Source organism: Dromaius novaehollandiae, chromosome 4, assembly GCF_036370855.1.
Source record: "Dromaius novaehollandiae isolate bDroNov1 chromosome 4, bDroNov1.hap1, whole genome shotgun sequence".
In the NCBI taxonomy this organism is placed as follows: Eukaryota; Metazoa; Chordata; class Aves; order Casuariiformes; family Dromaiidae; genus Dromaius; species Dromaius novaehollandiae.
The window spans coordinates 42,906,537-42,927,709 of NC_088101.1; the positions used below are offsets into that span (position 1 = coordinate 42,906,537).

Sequence of the window (21,173 nt, forward strand, 5' to 3'; positions counted from 1 at the left end):
TATCCTTCAGTAGCTAGTCCCTCAGCTCTGTACCCTGTACCCGTTGTTTTGCTTCGCTTGCTGATTATGAATTCAAAAGCAACGAGCTTATTAGTGCCTGCTATTATCAGATGATCCCTCTCTGTCTCCGATCAGTCTAGCTCTAGCTCCATGGTTTGGTAGACAAAATCCTTCTTGGTCGCAGAGTGCTTTATCTGCAGCTGTCGAGCACTGTGGAGGGGATGCCCGTACTGCCCCACTTGTAGGTACTTACCTAGCCCTTCGGAGCTAGTTTGTCTTGACTGAGTCGAATGGAAGCAAGGCCAACTCCGAGAAGGTAATACAGGGTAGGAAGGCTCAAATGGATGTTCTTAGCAATCCTCATTGACCTATACAAAAATCTGACTACACAGTTACAGCCGCGATAACCCCCGAAGTACAGCTGTAAATCCTGTCTGTGATAGTAGTGAAAGACTCGTGAAGGTCAGAGCTTGTGAACTGCCCTGAGGGGCCAGCAGCATTAGCCAGAGTCTGGGTGATGCAAGAATAAGGCACCCACCACCTTTTGGAAAAAGATCTTAGCCACTGTAAAAATATTCAAAAAATAACTTCTGAATAGTAATTACTGTACTAACTGTTGAAAGTGTTTTTTTTTAAAAAAAAAATGATGTAAATATCCCCTCATCCCTCTAGTAGGGCCAAACCTCAGAACGTTTGTAAGTCCTGATCTTCTTTTTTCTCTTTTTCCTTTCTGGACGCAGCGACATTGGAATTGGCCAGTCTCAGGATGACAGCATTGTGGGGCTGAGGCAAACTAAGCACATTCCTCCGGCTCTGCCCGTCAGTGGAACCCTCTCGTCCAGTAACCCAGACCTCCTGCAGTCTCATCACCGCATCTTAGATTTCAATACTACACCCGGTAAGGATCTTCTGTTGTTCTTACACTTACTGACTTTTGGGGGGGGACTTTAGGACTTTTGTTAGGACATTGCCCCAGTATACTTTGCCTGGATGTATTAGATCTGTATTTTTGACATATGTTCTGTACAGAGTGACTCTTACTGATGACTGGATACTTTTGGGCAATGAAATCTTACTCTGTTTAATATTTTCTGATCTGTCCTGGATCAGTCTTCGGAACACTAGAATACTCTGAAATAGCACAGGAGGTCAGGCAATAAAGGCGATCATATGCTTACAGTAGAGAGAAGGGACACTGGACTTGGACAGTGGGCATGTGTTGTCTTTTTTTTTCTTTCTCCTGGACAGACTTCTTATATAATTTTGTACTGTGTCTGTAAGGGACAGTTGCAGAGGTACCTGTTAACACCCTGTCCCTGCAAAATTGTCTACTGCGGTAAACTGAATGCTTTGTGTATAAGATGACTTAAATGTTTCAGAATGGGGTTTTAAAAAATGAGCATATTTAGCAGAGCAGCACAAAGTAGGAGGTGTGTGCATGTGAGAGGGGGAGACAGAGAGAATGAGAAACTTCTATCTTATGTGAACGGTTTAACTGAAACTCTCAAAGGGGATGAGATTTGGGCTCTTATAGGGCTGCGGGAAGGTTCTCAGTATGAAACCTTCTGTGAGTTAAGTATCCAAATCTTTAGTATTAAAACATTGCTGCTGGAGGAGGATGTGGTGATTGTAGCTGTACTGACACTTGGTTATTATAGTCTAATACCTAGAGCACTTCTTAAAGTAGGACCAGAATTTCAGTGTCCTCCAAAGCCTGAGGGATTTCATACCTTACCTCAAAGGTCAGTGCTTACACATAAGCGTACGTACTGGCTGAGTTGGTGCAATCTTCGCACTAGAAACTGTGCTGCTAAGCAGCTCATCTCCTCAGGTTTTAGGGAGGCTAGAGAAGAAGAATACAAGAGGGTGGTGTGTGTGCCTAAGGCTGTACCTGAGAAAGTTGGAAGGCTTGTATTTTATTTAGTTTATCTACTGACTGGTGTCAAACACTTTGAACATATTTTTAGAAATAAATATAACTTTCTATCAACACTTTCTTGTCCATACATTGGTGAAAATTCCATTCTCCAACTTGCCATTTACCTGAACTGGATGGTTTTTATAACGTGCGTGTAATGCTGAGTACAGTGAATGGCTAACTGCCAAGGCTGTAGGGATCAGTGTATCACAAAGCTCAAACAAATTCCATTAATTGAGAAGGAAAGTCATCACAATTCTCTGTGATCTTTCCATTAAACATGAAGTTCAGAAAAGTTTAATAAATGAAAAATATTTTGCTGTTGGCCTTTGCTCTGGGAAGCAAGATGAATAATGATGTAATGTCATTAACAGCTTTTCACTAACTCTACAGAAACTGTTTTAAGTAATTACTGCTTCCTCATTATTTTTTTCTCTTTTTTCTTTTTTCTTTTTTTTCTTTACTTAAAACTTGTCCAAACACAGATTGCGTATTTGTAAATTAATTCTTAGCAATTTTCTCTGGATAGGAAGGAGGGGAAGAGGGGACTGAAATCAAAATCCTGTACCTTAAGGCCTTAGGGATGATTGTGCTGTAAATAGAAGAGTTGAATTATACCACTGTATACCTTAAGACTTGGAAAAAGTTAAAGCCTGCAATTTTAATTTCTTTCGTTACCTTGGACTAAATTAAAGGTGGAGATGGAGGCAGCTTGCAAGAAATTAGAATGCACTGGAGAAGAAAGAGAAAAGTAGTGGAGTTTCCATAGCCATTTTGGAAGGGTAGTATTTGAGGAGGAAATGAGATCTTCCATTCTTTAAGCTTGAAATCTGCAACAAGTCATTTTTATTACTCTTCTGGTTTGCACAGGCTTTTTCAAATATATTTATAAAGGTTTATTTTCAAATGTTCAAGTGCTTTGATGTTTCTTCTCATGTGCTCTCTTTGCTATTCTATTAAAAGTCAAAATGACTAATGATGAACTGTCAGTCACCAGAACGTTTTTCTCTCACAAGCTGTACAAGGGGACCATGTTCCTATCCATAAAGCATTGCTTTCTTCAGTTTGCCACTCCAGTCCTCCTTGTAAAGGACAGAAGGGAATGGTTACAATTCTTTTCTAGTGTTGTTTTATTTAAAAATCATTATGGCAAATTACTTGCTAACATCTTCTCTATATTCTTTGTGGTGTTTTTGATACTGAGTGGAATGCAGCCTGAGAAATTTGATAAAATATGGTGCAAAGATGATGCTATTGTATTTGCTGTTCTCTGCATTTCTTCATAGTGAGTTTAATGATCCTACAGAGCAGGTTATTTTCTCCTTGGGCAGAACACTTGCTTCTCAGGAGTATCTTCACAGCATTTCTTTGAATAGCTGGTGTTTCTGTGACAGCAACACACAAGATGATGTAGAGACCATCCTGTTTTCTAATAACTTCTCTGAATGGCTGTGTCTTTGGCATCTATCTTCCCCAAGATGTCAAAAAGTGCAGAAATGATTTAGGCACTGCTCTGTATCCCTCTCCAACTTATTACTGAAGACAGGAGTCAATAATGAGTTGGTGAGAAAAAGTATAATTGGCTTGCTAGCTGTATTTGTACATTTGTACATTTGACTCCAGTACTTAGAAATTGCTAAAAATGTCCTAGAGTGATCCACATTACATGTAAATTATAATGTAATCACTCAATTTTAATGTGTTTGGGTATTAGTGCTTCTCAAGTTATAGAAATAGTACTGTGAGTATAAAAGGTACAGCTTTATTTAAATGTAATTTATGGGCTTAAATATTTAAGTGTTAAACAGCCTTTGTGGCAAGCAAACCAATACATATCTGAGACAGGTTCACCTTAATACTTCCCAAATGACTATTTTGGAGACGTGCAGCAGTAGTCAGAAAACATTAATTTTTGTTCATTTGTCATGACATTTCTGTTGCTGAATAGGTGTTTTAGTGGTAACTTTAAAAAGTGTTATGCGCTTCCAGGTCTACTGTAGAGCCTCTTCTTCCATAGGTTGCCAGTTAAGTTTCCAATTGTGTCAGTGGATGTTTCCATCTAGCAGCTGTTTTCTGGGGGGAGGTGGGGGTGTTTGTGTTTTGTTTTTTTAAAAGTATCATTTTTGACTGTAAATTTAGAAGGCTTTCTGTTATTTTCTATCTTCTTGTTCAATCGACTTTTACATGCGACCTCAAAGCAACAAAAAATATAGATTGCGCTAACTACTGCAACTGAGTTAGGGACTACGTAGATGCAGGAGATGTTTCATCTCATTTCTCAGAGGAGGGACAAAACAATGTCACTGAAGTAAAATGTAATTGCACTAGTAATTAGACGTAATCTGACTGATATTATTGCTTGTTCTTATCCTGTTAATTTTTTCTGCTTTACTAAATTGTATACCTTGCATGTAACTTTTTTTCCTCAGATTTACCAGATCAGGTTCTGAGGGTTTTCAAGGCAGATCAGCAAAGTCGCTACATCATGATCAGTAAGGACACAACAGCAAAAGAAGTGGTTATCCAGGCAATCAGAGAGTTTGCTCTCACTGCCACCCCTGATGCATACTCGCTGTGTGAAGTCTCCGTCACGCCGGAGGGTGTAATCAAACAAAGGAGGCTTCCCGACCAGCTGTCGAAGCTTGCTGACAGGATACAGCTCAGTGGCAGGTGAGGCTGGAGACTGCGGGCTTAAAACGGACTGTGCCAGCTCATTAATTAAGAATCCTGCTGAACAGGAGTATAGTCAACTTCCTAATATTCTGTTTCTTTACAAGAAATTACTTTCAATGCAACTTCTAATTAATACTGTTGAACTTCAGTTTATTCTGTCATTCTGACTAGATCATTACTGTAATTTTCACTAGTATTTGAGTACGTCGTATTGAGTCTTTTCTGGAATTTTGTTTTTACAGGTATTACCTGAAGAACAACATGGAAACAGAAACTCTTTGTTCAGATGAAGATGCTCAAGAGTTGCTAAGGGAAAGCCAGATTTCGCTACTACAGCTCAGTACTGTTGAGGTGGCTACTCAGCTCTCCATGAGAAACTTTGAGCTATTCCGTAATATTGAACCTACAGAGTACATAGATGACTTGTTTAAGCTCAAATCAAAAACAGGTTGCACTAATCTAAAGAAGTTTGAAGAAGTGATAAATCAAGAAACATTCTGGGTAGCTTCTGAGATTCTAAGAGAAACCAACCAGCTAAAACGGATGAAGATCATTAAGCATTTCATTAAGATAGCACTACACTGCAGAGAATGCAAGAACTTCAACTCAATGTTCGCTATCATCAGGTAGCTGAGACTTCTTTTTACCTAGAATTAAAATTATTAAGGAGTAATATCAGTCTACCAAATTGTATTAAACAGAGTAAACTGATTAACACTGCTAATGTCAGCACTTGACAGTCCAGTAAGGAAGGTATTTTCCAGTAATCTGAGCTTGACATTGAAATATTTGCTGAAATATTATTTGGAGTACTACTATTTATGTACCTACTGCTCAAGATACTGTGGCTAGAGGCATTGGTGAACATGGCACTAGAGGAATTACTGCACTTACTTAAAAACAAAAGGAACAGCAGTTATATGAAGAAAAATAATGTTGTCGTAAATGAATAGGTTATATTCCCAGAGGGAGCTCATTGTTTCATAGAGAGTTCCCGGTATCTTGAATTAATTGAGTTGTGGTATGTTGACTGTTGTTTTGAATTGGCAGTTTATTAGATGCAAAGGGGGAAGAGAGATCCTAATGCGAATGTACACTTGTGCGCTACTGTGTAGCACGTGCAACTAAAGAGAGTAATAAAAGCAGCCAAGACAATGTTCTGGGTAGGGTTTATTGAATTTACAACAGATGAAATACACAACTCCAATAGTCAATACTGGTTAGATTACAATGCCATACAAAATGCCACAGGTGAAGGTCTTTTAATAAGAATAAAAATGTACCAAAAGTCTCAAACAGAAAACCTTTCTCAGTTCTGGAATGAAAAAGCAGGAAACTGAGGGGGGGGGGGGAAGTGTTTAAACACATTTTTTTTAAACATTTATATTTCCTGTAGAGTCTCCCAAATTATGCAGAATAAACAAAACCAAACAAAAAACATGAATATTGCCTCTTATGAAAAAGCTAGGAAAAGTTGCATTTAAAAACGGCAGTTTTATCACCTTCTCTGGCAAAAGCCCTAATAAACAGATTGAATATGTCACTTCTTCCTGAAGGTAACTGTTCTTGAGTACCATCTGATCAGATGTGGCAACAAACTCCAAGGATCCATGTTAATAATCTGTCAGCATCTGAGACATTAAAATCTGGAGATTTAGCTCAGCTTTTTCAACTGATCTCAATGAGAAATAAAAGCAGTCTGTCTGCCAGCAGGGACTTGAATTCGTGGAAAGATATATAGGTATCAGTACTTCCAGTGGGTAGAAATGAATGCAAAACAGGCTAACCTCAGTGTGTGCAAGATGCCAGCATCACTAAGGGGAATGACCTATGTTTTTTTGTACCAGCTACAGCTTCAGAATAGCCTCAGATATTTAGAGTCTGTTATAACAATTGGATATAGAGACAACAAAGTCAAATGAGAGTGGGTCACTGTGCTACCACCACCTAAATGTTATGTAGATGGCAGATGGTTCTTCCAATCTGGGAATCTTGAAATTAAGTAGTAATCCTGAGATACTTCTAGATTATGATATTGTTACCCAATTCAGATACTGTTGCAAAACAGTAAGAGTGAATACCTACTCTCCATAAGGTTTAATTTCTCATCCACATATTACTTAGTCTGCTTATGATTACAACATGGTGCTATTCTCAGTTTTTATGGCTTTTATAAAAGTTGTTCTGTAATAGTGCACAAAGGAAGTTTTCGCTTTTGTTATTTTATTTTATTGACGTTGTACTACACTGTGTTGTCAGTATTGTATTTCTCCTATAAAAAAATTTAATATGTTTCCTTCTAGGAATTTTTGCTTGTTTCTTTCTGTTGTTCTTGAACTTTTGCACTTTTTTTTGTTTATTTCAAGTGGTCTGAATTTGGCACCAGTTGCAAGGCTCCGAACTACCTGGGAAAAACTTCCAAGCAAGTATGAGAAACTGTTTCAAGATCTACAGGACTTGTTTGATCCATCCAGGAATATGGCAAAATATCGTAATGTCCTTAACAGCCAAAACCTACAGCCCCCTATTATTCCTCTGTTTCCTGTTATCAAAAAAGACCTTACGTTCCTTCATGAAGGTAAAAGCAAAATGACTTCACCTTTTTTTTTCTTTTCTTCTTTCCTTCCCAGCTAAGGAAAGCTAACATTGCTACCAAATAACTGATGTTGCTAATATTTGTTAATTCTAGGAAATGATTCAAAAGTGGAGGGCTTGGTCAATTTTGAGAAGCTGAGAATGATTGCAAAGGAAATTCGCCATGTTGGTCGTATGGCATCTGTTAACATGGATCCTGCTTTAATGTTTAGAACCAGGTAAGTTTGTTGTTCAGCAGAGCTTCTCTCAATTGAGAGAAGGTGAGGTAGCAGTAAGAGATGCTTTTCAAATGAATGCCCATGCACGTATTTGGAGAAAAAAAGATTTCCCCCCGACAGTGGGCCCTCAGTCGTATTTGTTCAGTGAGAGTTCTGTATGTGTGGAAAACTGATTGGATTTTCAATTTCAGGATCAGTTTGTACCTCTTTTGTGTCCCCTTGTTATATTGGAACAATATGCATTCTTATTTGTTTCTCTTTAGCAATTAACCAAAATTATGCATTGTATATGTTGAAGCCAATTTTAAAAATGGAGAAATCATTAACTTTTGTGTTTATAAATATATATAGAAATGTTTTAAATTATTCCTTAGCTGCCAGATGCCTCATTCCAAAAATCGAATTTCTGGGAGGGAGGGAGGGAGGGAGGGGGAGGGCCTGTTCTGAACATGTATGTATTAGCCTGTTTGAAATGTTGATGTGTACCAACCTTATCATTTCGATTTAATAGAAGTGAGAATATATGCTAATTAGTGTGAATGGTCTTTTGGCTTCGTGTTAGAGCCAGCTTAATGCATACTCTTTTTCTTAATTTGAACTAGAAGAGTTTGTAATACCTGCCTGCCTGAGTCAAGGCTCTTTTGAAATGTTTGTGGGCTTCTAGAACTGCTTGTCCTGAGGTCCAATCTTTTTCTTTCTGAGCTTGTGATCTTTCTCTGTCTCTTCCTAAACCCATGCTTTACTCTTCCTGGCTCTCACTTGCAGGAAGAAGAAATGGAGGAGTTTGGGGTAAGTGGTTGGAGACAACGCACACAGAAATTCATTCTTCTCTTTCTATTTGCATTGTTTTCTACTTTCTATCTTTAATTTTCTGTTGCTTTGACATTTTTCCTTTTGTTAACCCCCCCTTTTTTTTTCCACTGACAATGCATTTTAATCCAGGAGTGGTTTTGCTTTTGAAATTAAAACACAAAAACTGTAAAATATTTATGGGTGATTATAGATGGGGGATGAGGGTGGATTCTCCCCACCCTCCTTCTCCCATTTAAATTGCCAGAGGAAGCGACTTTCAGTAAAAGGGAAGTTGTAAAAATGACAAGGTTGAAACAACTAAAAATTGCTGTTGACTTTCTTATGACTAATGAGCAATTATGAGAATCAAATGCAAATGTTAAAAGTTAAAGTATCTGCTAAACTAACTTCATATTTTCACACTACAGTTCAGCCATCGTTTTTACCCTTAACAATTCAGGAAAAATGCATAGCTTTCATATAGACATACATACATTGAAAAGTGCATGGCATTTATTTCATCATTAACTTGCTGATTATTTTATTTAACAAAGAGCTCACTATATTCAACTCAAGAACATAGAAGTAAGTTTTATTAAATAAAGGTGAGCTGTACAGTTTGTATATAGTCTGATTTAAAAAAATACTTGGAAGACACTTTCAAAGCTTTCTAAATATGTATTTAAATTTGAGCCTCAACTATAGTCTTCTGTCAGCATTGCCTTGCTGCATGAGCTTTTCCTAATGCTCCAATCTTAGTAGCTGGCTTACGTGAGAGAGCTAGCTTGAATGCTTTTCTAGATGCGTGAAGTGATATTGCCTAGTTGGAGCAGAATAGGTTAAATATTTGAATAATTAAAATATTGCCTGTAACCAAGTAAAAAGATTTCCTGACCCTCATCCTTCTGTCTGTTGTAGCTGTTTGACTTACTGGAATGAGGCATGTAAGCTTTGACCATAGACTGACATTCATGCAATCTTTTGCATGTTTCAAGTTTATCAAGTGATACTGTGTCTGGATTAAGTCACACTTTTCTCCTCTTTCCCCACTTCTGCCCCCACACGCCTTCCCTCCAGGTCTCTCAGCCAAGGCAGCACAAATGCAGCCGTGCTAGATGTTGCACAAACCGGAGGTCATAAAAAACGGGTCCGTCGCAGCTCCTTCCTTAATGCTAAAAAGCTGTATGAAGATGCTCAGATGGCACGGAAAGTAAAGCAGTATCTCTCAAACTTGGATCTAGAAATGGATGAAGAGAGCCTTCAGACACTATCTTTGCAGTGTGAGCCGGCCACCAACACATGTGAGCATTGTCATTTGTTAAGGACTGTGAGGAGACTATAAGTATACCCCTGGTTTTTGTCTTCAAGGAGTAAGTGGGAACTATGACTAGATGATGAGTTGGAAAAAGTGTTTAATCATCTGCAAGTATTAAACATCTATAAATTTTAAGGGCATCATCTCAAAAATTAACAACATAGATTTGTATAGGACATGACGCTTTTTGGAAGATGTAATGCTGAAGTGCACAAAGGTTCCTTTGACTCGTCTGTATGAAGAGTGTGGAGGAGCCAAACGTTCCTCTATAGTTCTGATGTGTTCTAGCTGTATGAGAATAGGGTTGGTCACCCTGCATATCTTAGCCTTGAGAAGTGAACAAGGTGTTTTTTTCTGTCCCGGTATTTCAGAGAGCTGATGGAGGGTTGCACCTGGTTGCTGAGGAGGGGGGACTTTATGTTGAAAATCACTTTCATTTTGATTTGAGAGAATGCTGTATCTTATGCCCTCCCCTTCAAGGTAGCAAAAATTAACAATTAGATGTCTATTGTAAATCAATTGTAGTCCTTATGGTAGCCCAGCACAACTTCATGTCACATTTCTGATAACTATAATGATAGTATTTTATATGAGCTCTATTTTGAGAAAGAGAGTAAAGGAGCTTTGATAACTTAAATATTTCAAATGGAAAATTAAATCTCTCCCTCTTTTTCATTTCTCATCTTGCCTCTAAGTGGATCCTACTGGATTCACTGTTTCACTATTTTAGGACCTTTTAATTATCAGTTGGAGAGCTTTGCACTTCCCACAATATTTGCAGCTAGTAATCATTCTTTGTTTTCTCCCGTTTTCTCCCATAGTACCGAAAAATCCAGGAGACAAGCGATCTGGAAAATCTGAAACATCACCGGTGGCTCCCCGGGCAGGAATCCAGCAGAAAGTGCAGCAGCAGCAGCAACATAAAGTAAACCAAGCCTTGCAGGTCCCTGCTGTATCTCTTTATCCTTCTCGCAAGAAAGTGCCGGTCAAAGACCTCCCACCATTTGGTGAGTGGAACAAAGAACTGTTTGGCTCAATACTCTGACGTTTGGTTGTTCAATTCAGGGAAGCACTTTTAATCAAGATTCAGACATTTATTTCAAGTAGTAGTATATAGCAGTTATGAGAGCTCATGCAATGTATGCATATAAATCCTTTTCTCTAGTGATGGACAGAAAGAAAACTTCTAGGAAAGCATCCTGGCAATCTAATCAATATAATTATATTATCTTTGGCTAACAGCTGGAAGGAAGGTACTTCTCTGACTATCTGTACTAGGACCTTTTTCAAAGGGATTAGTGAGTCGGAGTTTTTGTTTTGAGTGACCCATCTGAGATACCTCAGAGACTCTGATGTTTTTTTCAAGAGTTGAACATTTAATAAGAAATTCAGGCCTGTGCAAATCAGTAGTCCTGTTAAAATATAGGCCCCAAGTTTCACTTTGAGAATTGTCCTTCTGACTTCTGCTTCCTAATGCTTTTTTTTTTTTTTTTTAATGCCAGTGTTGCTGTCTGCATGCAACTGTGATAGATACTGGACAATAGTAATTTATTCTAATTTAATTTGGTTTCCAAATCTGTGTCCCAGCTGTATACATAACCAAATGCATTATTAAAGACATTTTTTACACATCACTTGAAGTACTGTAAAATTCTCAGTAAGTATAAACAGGGCAACTGGCCCTTCCCATTACATGATAGTAATTTCACAAGAGTTTAATTTTGATTTCACCGATTAGTTTCACTTACACACTGCTTAGACTTGTAGAGAGGAATTAGAAGTAGCAAAATGAGCAAGAAAATTTATATTCATCTTGTTCTTGTTGATTCTGCCACTAAATTTTAATCTTAATAGGGCTTTGAAGACTACATTTTTGCTCATGGGTGGACAGTTTCTGAAAAGCTGGCTAGGTTATGTTGATGAAACAGCTCTAAATTATTGATTGCAGCATTGTGCTCCAAAAGATCAAAGACAAATTCCATAGAATACTTCAAAATAACTTCTACCACAAAAAAAATTGCAAAGGTGTTAAAGGAGCTCCGTCTTCAATTTTAAGCAGAACCGTCCCAAGGTTTTGGTCTTGTGTCTGGGGGTGGACAAATCTTCCGTCTCAGAAAAGCAATTCTTTATGCCATAGATCTTTACACCATGTATCATCTTCAGGATGTTGTTACTCTTCAGTTTCCCAAAATAGGCTGACGCAGAGACGTTTCTCAGAAGTGAAAGGAAGAAAGGCAACTCCAGGAGGACCTTGTTTTTTAAGCTTAGTCTTACCTGTCTTCTTTCCCAGCTTTCTCTGACCTTCTGGGCTGCTCTGTGAATAGAAAAAGAAATGGAAGAACAATTTTAGTTCTTACTGTGTAAATCTTCACTAACCCAATGAGATCTGAGGGCATGTGTGTATTCTCACTATTTTAGTTCAAGTTCCCAGTAAGCTTTACTTTACATATCCTTGATTATAGATCTGTACATGCAGTACTCTTAAACACAATTTCTAGGTTATGCTTTCTGAGATAAAATATTTCTTTTAGGTGGCCAAAATGAAAGACTGGCTTGACTAAAATGCAGAAATAAAGCACTATATTTTAAATAGAAGTAGATTTAAAACTTTCATCACATTTAGCTAGTGTTGGAAACTCACAAATGAAAAATATTTAAAAGTTTGGTTTTTTTCCCTGTATGGTGTCCCCTCTATAAATGCATTGTGAAATTCAAAGGTATATTTATCTCAGACTTTACATCTGCCTACATTCATTCTTACTTAAAGGCATTAACTCCCCACAAGCTTTAAAGAAAATTCTTTCATTATCTGAAGAAGGAAGTTTGGACCGTCACAAGAAACAATCTGAAGACACAATATCAAGTGCATCTTCACAGCTGTCTTCTCCTCCCACTTCACCACAGAGTTCTCCAAGGAAAGGTATTAGACATGTGCAACATTTCTCATTCTGTTTCCCAAAGCCTATGAGTTTCAGGAATTTCTGAGAAAGGATGTAAAGGTTCAGGATGAAATACTGTTCCTCTTATTTTTGTTACACACAATCAGCAAGAGAGCAAGAGGTAATGCATTAGTGGAAGACCTGAAAGCCCTCCGATTAGCTGAAGGCAGGAAGATGGCCTGAAACGATAGTGCATTAGGCCACTCTCATTGCTGCTGCTTCAGATAAAATATTCCCATCATAAGTGTCTTCTGCCAGTGGCAGCATGTGCAGGTTGAAATTTAACATACAGCATTGAGCACGTTAACCTATTAGAGGAATTATTTGCTATATCATCCGTCTGGATACGATGTGACCTGTATGTGAAAGGCAGGGTTAGGGTATTCAGGATTCAAATTACTAATAAACATCATTTTCCTAGCAGCATAATTATTCAAACAATGTATATGGATATTTGAGAAATGGTATTGCACAGTGGAGCTTTCTTGACTGAGTTCATTTTAAATGATTTTGTAGTTATTTTTTTAAAAGCGAATTTAGGACCTTGGAAAAAGAAATAATTTTTTTCCCTGCTTGCTTTTTCATTGTACTTGCTCTGCTTATGAATTGAAGAAAAAGAGAATGCAGGCATTCGCGTGTAGTTTAAACAAAAAAGTCACTTTGGAAGTATAATAGTGTAGTTGGACTGCAGATAACCTCTAGGTTATTCTCTTTTCAGAATATCGTAAAGTCATAATAATAGTCAAGTTTAATAGCTACAGAATTAAACAGTATGTTAAAATATGTGTCTTGGAATTGAGCCCCAGAGTTCAGAACTCTGAAGCAGGTTGGAGTGCTGGAGACTATAACCGTAAGAAAAACTTTCACCAGATTGCACAGGGATGGTAAAGAATTAAAACTTATGTGGGTATCGCTTTCTTACCAAGTGGGTAGCTAAACCCTTTTCTTACCCTGGTAGGTGACAATGCCGATCAGCTGAGATCTTACAGTTCCAGACTAATGGACCTAACCAGTTCCTCCCCTTGTCTCTGAAGGGAGAACAGTAACAAGAATAACAGTTCGCCATGGACCTGTGGCATAGGTGGGGTTTATAGAACCAAAAGGGTGGGGGGAAATCCAGCTGGATAAGCAGAGTTTGGAAAAGGGGAAAGATGAGTATGGCAAGAGAGTACAAATGCATATCCAAAATCTCTACTGAAGTGATCTTTACTAAAGTCAGATGGAGGAGGATATTATGCGGAGAACAACTAAATTATCAACTTGTAAGGTCTCAGCATAATTTTTCCCAAATACTTTATTAGAAAAGAGTGAATTTTGGTCAGGTCTGTGCATTTCTTGAAAAGAGGAATTGGGATTTTGTGCTTGGCTAACAGTGGGAAGAGTACTGTATATTTGAAAAGAGCAAATCATAAACACGGTTCTAAACTAAAAAAAAAAAAAAAAGAAATCCTGTGATTGATGGCAACATGAAGCTAATGGTATGTTCTTTTCTTTCAGTCAAATCTGGCAGAATTAATCCCATATTCTCAGCAAGTGTGAATTGGGATAAATCAGTTGAAGTTTTTGAGGCTTAAGTATATACTGAAAGCCGAAAATGAAAACTGCAGTTACATGTAAATGAACTTCTAATGAACTTTAACTTAGCTGATGAGAGTATTCAGTACCACTTTTTAATACTAAAAACAAGAGCTGAATTTGTCTCTGTGGCATATGATGGTTTGCAGATTTTATCTGTCTGGCAGCAGTGCCTATGCTACCTCCAAATTATCGTATAATTCTGGTAATACATGCTATAAATATTGTCTTTTGGAATAGAATCAGGTAGCCAAAGAAAACTTTAAAGTCTTGAATATTTTTTTCTAACTTCATTGAAAACACTTCAGGCCCTCTCTCAGCCAAGATAAGTAATAAGCAGTCAGCCAGCCCAGACATCTGTGCTTCATGTTCTATCTGCTATTCATCTCTGAAGTGTAGCTGTGCTGAACAGAAAAACTGTGTAAGAGGCTCTCTTGGATTACTTGAAGCATTAATCTTATCCAGTGCATTTCTTTGTTCCAGTCCTGGTGACAGTGTTTATGTACAGGCTCGTTTTTCATTTGAAGTGAGATTTCATAACGCAGGGATATAAATATGATGCATTTGCTAATAATTTGGGGGCAGAGGAGGGTGAGCAGTTAGATTCTAACCAAGTGTGTCATGTTGCCACAGTCTTAAATCTCTTATTAAGAAACAGAACGTATAATGTTATGAAGTTCTGTTGCGTGTCTTTGTCTTTTAAATGCTGCTTCTGTGCATAAAATGTAATCATGGTTTTGATGTACTCCTGTAGCAGTGAGCCTGTCTGACATTAGTTGACCAGGCTTCTCAGGTTGTTTGAGTAACATGATGTTGTTCCTTACGCAGGCTATACTTTGGCTCCTAGTGGCACGGTGGATAACTTTTCAGATTCTGGTCACAGTGAAATTTCTTCCAGATCTAGTATTGTCAGCAATTCCTCTTTTGACTCCATGCCAGTCCCCCTGCATGATGAGAGGAGACAGAGACACTCTGTCAGCATCGTGGAGACAAATCTTGGTGTGGGAAGGATTGACAGAAGAATCATGATTGAACCAGATCAATACAGCTTAGGGTAGGAATTTTATTTATATTTGCTTTATATTGTGCTTTCACATAGCATGGATATGTCTTGTCTGTATTTGTTTATATAACCTTCTCTGTATCTTTCACAAATATTTCATCTTCCCCCTTCTTAAAAAACACTATTCGAATGCTGCATCTTACGTTAATGCTCTATTTTCTGACCAGAAAATGCTATGCGCTACCCTGTGTGTCTTTAGGTCTACAGCAGTAGCAATAAGCATTTGCTTATTATTTTGTGAGTATTCAGTAGTGCTGTAGATTATCCTCTTTGTGTGGCAGACTAGTATTCTAGCCTGTTTTCTAGGTGGAATTAACTGAACTATATGAATAATTTATCATCTAGTTGTTCAGTGATCAAGCTGAGAACAGAAATCTTGGTTCCCCAGAAAAGTATGGATTTATCTAACTCAGTGTTTTATCCCACGTATCTCTCTTAGTCAACAAAATTTAAATAATTGGAAGCTACAATTCACATTATGCTGCTGGTTTTCTGGGTAATTTTCTAGGTAATTAAGTTTTATAATGGTGAGGAAGCTAGCGCTATGAGGAGTTCTCCAAATCTGTAGCAGTGAGCCTTGGTCTGAAAATAATTGGAGCTGCGGCTCTCATTTAATCTCTCCTTACTTTTCTAAGATGTTACTTGGAAGTTTCTGTTCCCTGGATGGCTTTAGGCTTTTTATCCTGAGGGGTCTGTGGATGGCAGGCCTGTTCCAAAACTGGCGTGCTTCAGCTCTGGGAATTCCAGGCTTTGCGAACTCTTTAGTCAGCTGTCTTGAATGTTTGGAAGACCCAGAGTTCCTGTGTGCATAGCAAGTTACCCTAGAAATCCTGGGAGCCCTGGTAGCTGCTAAATAAAACCAACACTTTGTCAGTTTTTGCCGTTGCTGTGTAACTGAAAGCATCAGGCTCACACAGTAGCTGAAAGGGTACATATTTATTTTAGGAAGTAGTGTGCGTTTCTAAAAGTAATGGTACAATAAACTTCCATTTGCAAGAAATACTGAAAAGTTTGGTTTCAGAGTTTCCTAAACTGAAATGATCCAAAAAGCAGAAACCTAAACTGTTGATTCTGAATTTCAGATACCTCCTGTTAAAAGTTTTTGATCCTTTGCTTTGCCTGTGTCTGGAAAAGCACTAGAAGACCTACTTATCTGTCAGTCTGGCCACTCTTACAGTATTCTGTAATACTGACATACAGCATCTCAATGCTGTTTGCTTGTCTGAATGGGCAGCTTCAAAGCTATGATCTTACCTTTGCACTAAATCTCAAGAAGTGTTAAGTTTTATCAGAATACCTGTCCAGTAGTTACTTCTTTTTGATTTTGTTATGGACAAACTTGAAATGAAAGTGTTCTATACTCAAAATTGAATTAGTCATTAATGCCAATAATAATAGAGATTGCATCAAAACTTTCGTTACGCTTGCTTTTCCCTTGATTGTCCCATTCTTCGCGTTTTCTAAATGATCTCTAATGCCAGTGCTGGATTTTCTTTTTTCTCCCTCTTCAATGTCCGTCTAGCTCATATGCACCACTGTCAGAGAGCAGAGGCCTGTATGCTGGAGCAACTGTGCTTTCTTCTCCAAGTACAGAAGAACTGTCACAGGATCAGGGGGACAGAGCTTCACTCGATGCCGCAGACAGTGGCCGTGGTAGCTGGACTTCTTGTTCGAGTGGTTCTCATGACAACATACAAACAATACAGCACCAGAGAAGTTGGGAGACGCTGCCTTTTGGACATACTCATTTCGATAGTTCAGGCGATGGGGCCGGACTGTGGGCCTCAGGCAGTCACATGGACCAGCTGATGTTCCCCGATCATGGCACAAAGTATGGCAGGCAAAGTCAAGGTAGGGAGGGCCTTGATCAAGCACAGTCCAGAGCAAGCTGGGCATCCTCAACAGGCTACTGGGGAGAGGACTCGGAAGGTGATACAGGTACCATAAAGCGGAGGGGTGGGAAGGATGTTTCAATTGAAGCTGAAACCAGTAGTATAACATCTGTAACCGCAGAGGAGTCAAAACCAGCTCCCATGCCCGCTCATATAGCAGTATCATCAAGTAGTACAAAGGGGCTTATTGGTAAGTTAAATTTTGTTTACCGTAAAGTATTTTAATTCATTTGCCTGTAGTTCTTAGTTTTATTCTGAAAGTATCTTTCTTTTTCTGGTTTTATTTTTAAAGCAAAAAAAACTTTTTGTAGTATCTCCCAAATTTTGCCCTTTAACAGTGTATTTATTGCTAGGGGAAATATCGCTTGTTGATGCTCAGTTCTGTGTTAACTTCTTTGTATTTCAAGAGAGCCTGCCATACATCAAAAAAACTAGCTTATCTGTTGGACAGTATTTTGAGAGGTTGATATATTTGGGTTTCTGTTTTGAAATGTGAATTACTCTTCACAGTAAGGCTCCATATTCTATATTTAGATATCTTAATAAATGTGGCCTGATTTTTCAGAAGTGTTTTACTTTGTACATCTGTATGACTTGTCTGGTAATTGTGAATGTTCCTTACTTCTGAAAATGGGGTCACTGAGTGCTTACGTACAGATTTAGAAGTTTGTCTTTGGACAGCTAAAACTGAAGAGGTTATTAAGAAATTAGAGCTGAAATACATTTATAGTCATTTAACGAAAGGAAGATCAAATAGTGTATAAATTAACATGGAGGTGGCTGTGGCAGTATTTAACATTTTTCTTATATTGTTCCTTCTGTGCTTCCCAGATGTCCTTGGGCCGTCTGAGACCTCAGCATTTTGCCTCAGTTTCATTTGTTTCATCCCCCTTTTTTTTGAATGCCTTTCTTCAGGTTAATATGTAGAACTGTCTGAAATTCATTCTGTGTTGACACAGCTGAAAAAGTCTGCCAGATTGAGGTCATGCTGAGACTACTGTGATAAACTGCTTTTCCATTTTCTACCCAAGTATATTGCTTAGTAATGGCCCATTGCCTCAAAGCTAGGGTGCAGATCTGAATCCCTGAACTATGAAGAGGAAGAAGCTGTTCAGTTCAGGATCTGAGGTTCTGATTCATGCCGGTCTCTAATTTTACTCTCTGATACACTTGGTTTCCACCAGAATGTGGAACAAGTGTGCTTCCAAACTTGCCTCTCAAGGCAGTGCTTGCCACTGATTTTTAGAGACTTCAGAGAATATGAGAGAGAGCTGAAACTTCCAGCCATATACTTCCATGCACTTCAGTATATTAACTCTCTATGCTTCATAATGTAACTCTGCATAACACTGCCCAACAGAAGCCACTGTTTTTACATGGCTTTTTCACACTGAAAGTGCATGACTCTAAGATGAATGTATGTTGATCGTTTGCAGTATTCAATAGAATCATTCTACAGAATTTCTTCTGCACCAGAATTACTTTTCAAAAATTTTTGAAAAAACTCAAATTTGTGCTGCTTTGCGCAGTTAAAAGAATTTTTCCTAGAGAAATGCTTTGTTTTCATTGGAGGCTCTCTGGTTTTGCTAATACCAAGGCATTATTTTTAGTCTTTTTGTAAAAACCCACCAACCAAGTAGCTCTAGTCCATTTTAAGCTTGTTCTGACCTTTCAGTCGATTTCATACTGCCTAGCGCTGACTGATAGTATCCTCACTGCTTGTGCAAGAATATATAGTGTGACGAGCAGGGGAAAGTACATTGCCTTTGTCAGGGTTTTTTCCTGCTCTTTGTGTCTTGATACTGTAAGTTAAATGGTGATGTGTTAAAGGGCTGAAGAAGTCTTCAGTTTCAAAGTCCTAATTAACAACTTTAAGTACCTAATTCCAAAGTACAGATCCATAAAACCCAAGCCTATTCTGCTGTGTCCCTGCAAACATTTAAAATTTTTAATTTCTAAATTTTCTCCCTTCAAGTTCTCTGTAAGAGAGAACTTCTGAGTATGCCCAGCATGAAGTCTTGATCAGATGCAGTTAAGCCCTAACAAGATCCGCAAATTAGGTGGTGGTCTTTTCACCTCCTGTGTAGGATCTTAGTCAGTCATTTTTCTTATGAGCATACTTTCCACATTTAATTTTGTAGATAACACAACCGTAAGTAGAGCAGGCAATGATGCATACAGAAAGCATGAGGATAAGGTCCATTCCTCTTTCCTACATTTTGGAATTGTAGCTTATATCTTACTAAGTAGTAATTCTTGTAGGAAGGAATCAGTATCAGTTGCTGGGTTTTTTGCAAGATGCTAATGATGAGATGGGCTTTTATGCACAAAGCCCATCTTCAGAGTTAAAATAGTCATACATCCGGGGAGATGCCAATGTTCCTGATGGCTGCCACTTCCATGTACTCGAGTCTTATCCCACACTGGTTTCTTTGTGAGTAGTGAATGTTTTATTCTGCACAAATGATGGAACAGCTTCAGCTGCTAAGTTTGAACAGGTTCCCCATGTAATTTAGTGAATTTTATTAGACTAATACTTCACTACTGGAGGAATAACGATATACTATGTATGTTGTATAATCTATACTTTCTTGCATGAAAGACCTTACATGCTGTCGTTTATGATTATTTTTTTGTTCATGCTTATAAGTTTTTTTTTTTCAAGAGCTCTTTATCTACTGTGTGATATACAACTCTTGTCCTTCTTAACATTTTCTCATCCTGTGATCTTGAGTTGCTTGATATTTAATTTTCACTATTTATTTTTCTTTGAGCATTTTTCCTCTAACCATGTCTTACAATGGTCTATTGGTTTTCCTGCAGCACGAAAAGAGGGTCGGTATCGGGAACCACCTCCAACTCCTCCTGGTTATGTAGGAATACCTATTGCTGAGTTTGCGGAAGGTGTTTGTCATCCAGCCAGAAAGCCTCCAGATTACAACGTAGCACTTCAGAGGTCTAGGATGGTGGCACGGACATGTGAGACCCATGGGACATCAACTCCGCAGCAGCAGTCTCATGGCCATTCAACTAGTAGGCCTGTGAACAAACCTCAGTGGCATAAACCAAATGAGTCAGATCCACGTCTTGCTCACTATCAGTCTCAAGGGTTTTCCACAGAGGAAGATGGTAAATTTCTAATTGTTAGATTTTGAGAGTACTGCATGCGGAAATGCTCAGTTTTCACAGACACAAAGCACATTACATAAATGTGTTCTGCAGTAGCAATTCTTTCTGTAATTTGAGCTCTCTTCCACCTTTCAAAGCTTTTTATTTGTTCACTTTTTGGAAGGGAAGGAATTCCGTTCATCCTAAATATTACTTAGAATTTGGGACGTAGGTCCACCTGAATCTTGGACAGCCAAGCAATTGGCTTAGGCAACTTCTCTGGAAGTGCCTAACTTCACCAGATACAACCTTGGTTGCCGTGAAAGTTTCCAGTATACCTAATGCTTGGCACTAACCATGCTTTTAATGATCAAAAAAGTATCCTGGTCTACAGAGAGTGCCTTTTTGCCCCATAGAGCGCTGTTTGTTGTTCAGGTTTAGATGGATAGTCACATGCACTCTATCCGAAGCTCCTAACTTTGTGGATGCTGGGTCTTCCTCACCAACTGTTTCACATTACGAGCCCTTTCCTATTGTGCCACCTCACTTGCCAATGTGGACAAAGCATGTCTGTGTATGTACGCTCAGCTGTAGTGATACAGAGACTACGTAGACATAGTCTCTCTGTTTTTCTGTGGAGTGCAAGTATAACTGGATTGCATATTCAGGGCTAGATGCTCAAAATTTGAGCAGGGCAGTGCCCAGATCACACGTTTGAATCTCTGATGTTTTACTTACTGGTGGAAAGGCTAACTTTTCCCCTCCCTCCCTAAATCCTTAGTTACTGAGGCTTTATGTGCAGGATGAACTCTGCACCTAAACATGGTGAGAAAATGAGAGACTTCCATAATAGGATTGCTCCAGACTTTTAAGAAATACCATGACAGTGTGAGAATTTTCATGCTTTCTATCAGTGACTACTTAAGCTGCAATCAATTTTTACACAATCTTAATTTAAATCAATCATTAGAAAATAGTAACTTCCAGCAGATATGGTCAGGGAAGAATGCAAGAGAACTTTATTCAGCTATTAGATATCTAGGAGTAGCTATAGTGTTCCTCAAGCTGTGAAAGCGTAGCTGAGT

The 21,173-nt window shown here is 38.4% G+C and overlaps 1 protein-coding gene across 12 annotated transcripts in view; it reads left to right on the forward strand.

Annotated features, from left to right (window-relative positions):
* Positions 1-21,173, forward strand: part of RAPGEF2 (Rap guanine nucleotide exchange factor 2) — a 190,978-nt gene that overhangs the window by 167,569 nt on the left and 2,236 nt on the right. For 10 of the 12 annotated variants that reach the window (XM_064510904.1, XM_064510906.1, XM_064510912.1 and 7 more), the window contains 12 exons: positions 741-898; positions 4,348-4,588; positions 4,834-5,217; positions 6,958-7,169; positions 7,281-7,404; positions 8,170-8,193; positions 9,274-9,497; positions 10,333-10,518; positions 12,279-12,431; positions 14,854-15,079; positions 16,611-17,170; positions 19,804-20,109. In XM_064510904.1, the coding sequence (XP_064366974.1) occupies positions 741-898; positions 4,348-4,588; positions 4,834-5,217; positions 6,958-7,169; positions 7,281-7,404; positions 8,170-8,193; positions 9,274-9,497; positions 10,333-10,518; positions 12,279-12,431; positions 14,854-15,079; positions 16,611-17,170; positions 19,804-20,109 (2,798 nt within the window). The remainder of the gene's footprint in view (positions 1-740; positions 899-4,347; positions 4,589-4,833; positions 5,218-6,957; positions 7,170-7,280; positions 7,405-8,169; positions 8,194-9,273; positions 9,498-10,332; positions 10,519-12,278; positions 12,432-14,853; positions 15,080-16,610; positions 17,171-19,803; positions 20,110-21,173) is intronic. The other 2 variants (XM_064510913.1, XM_064510905.1) reach the window with 2 other exon arrangements.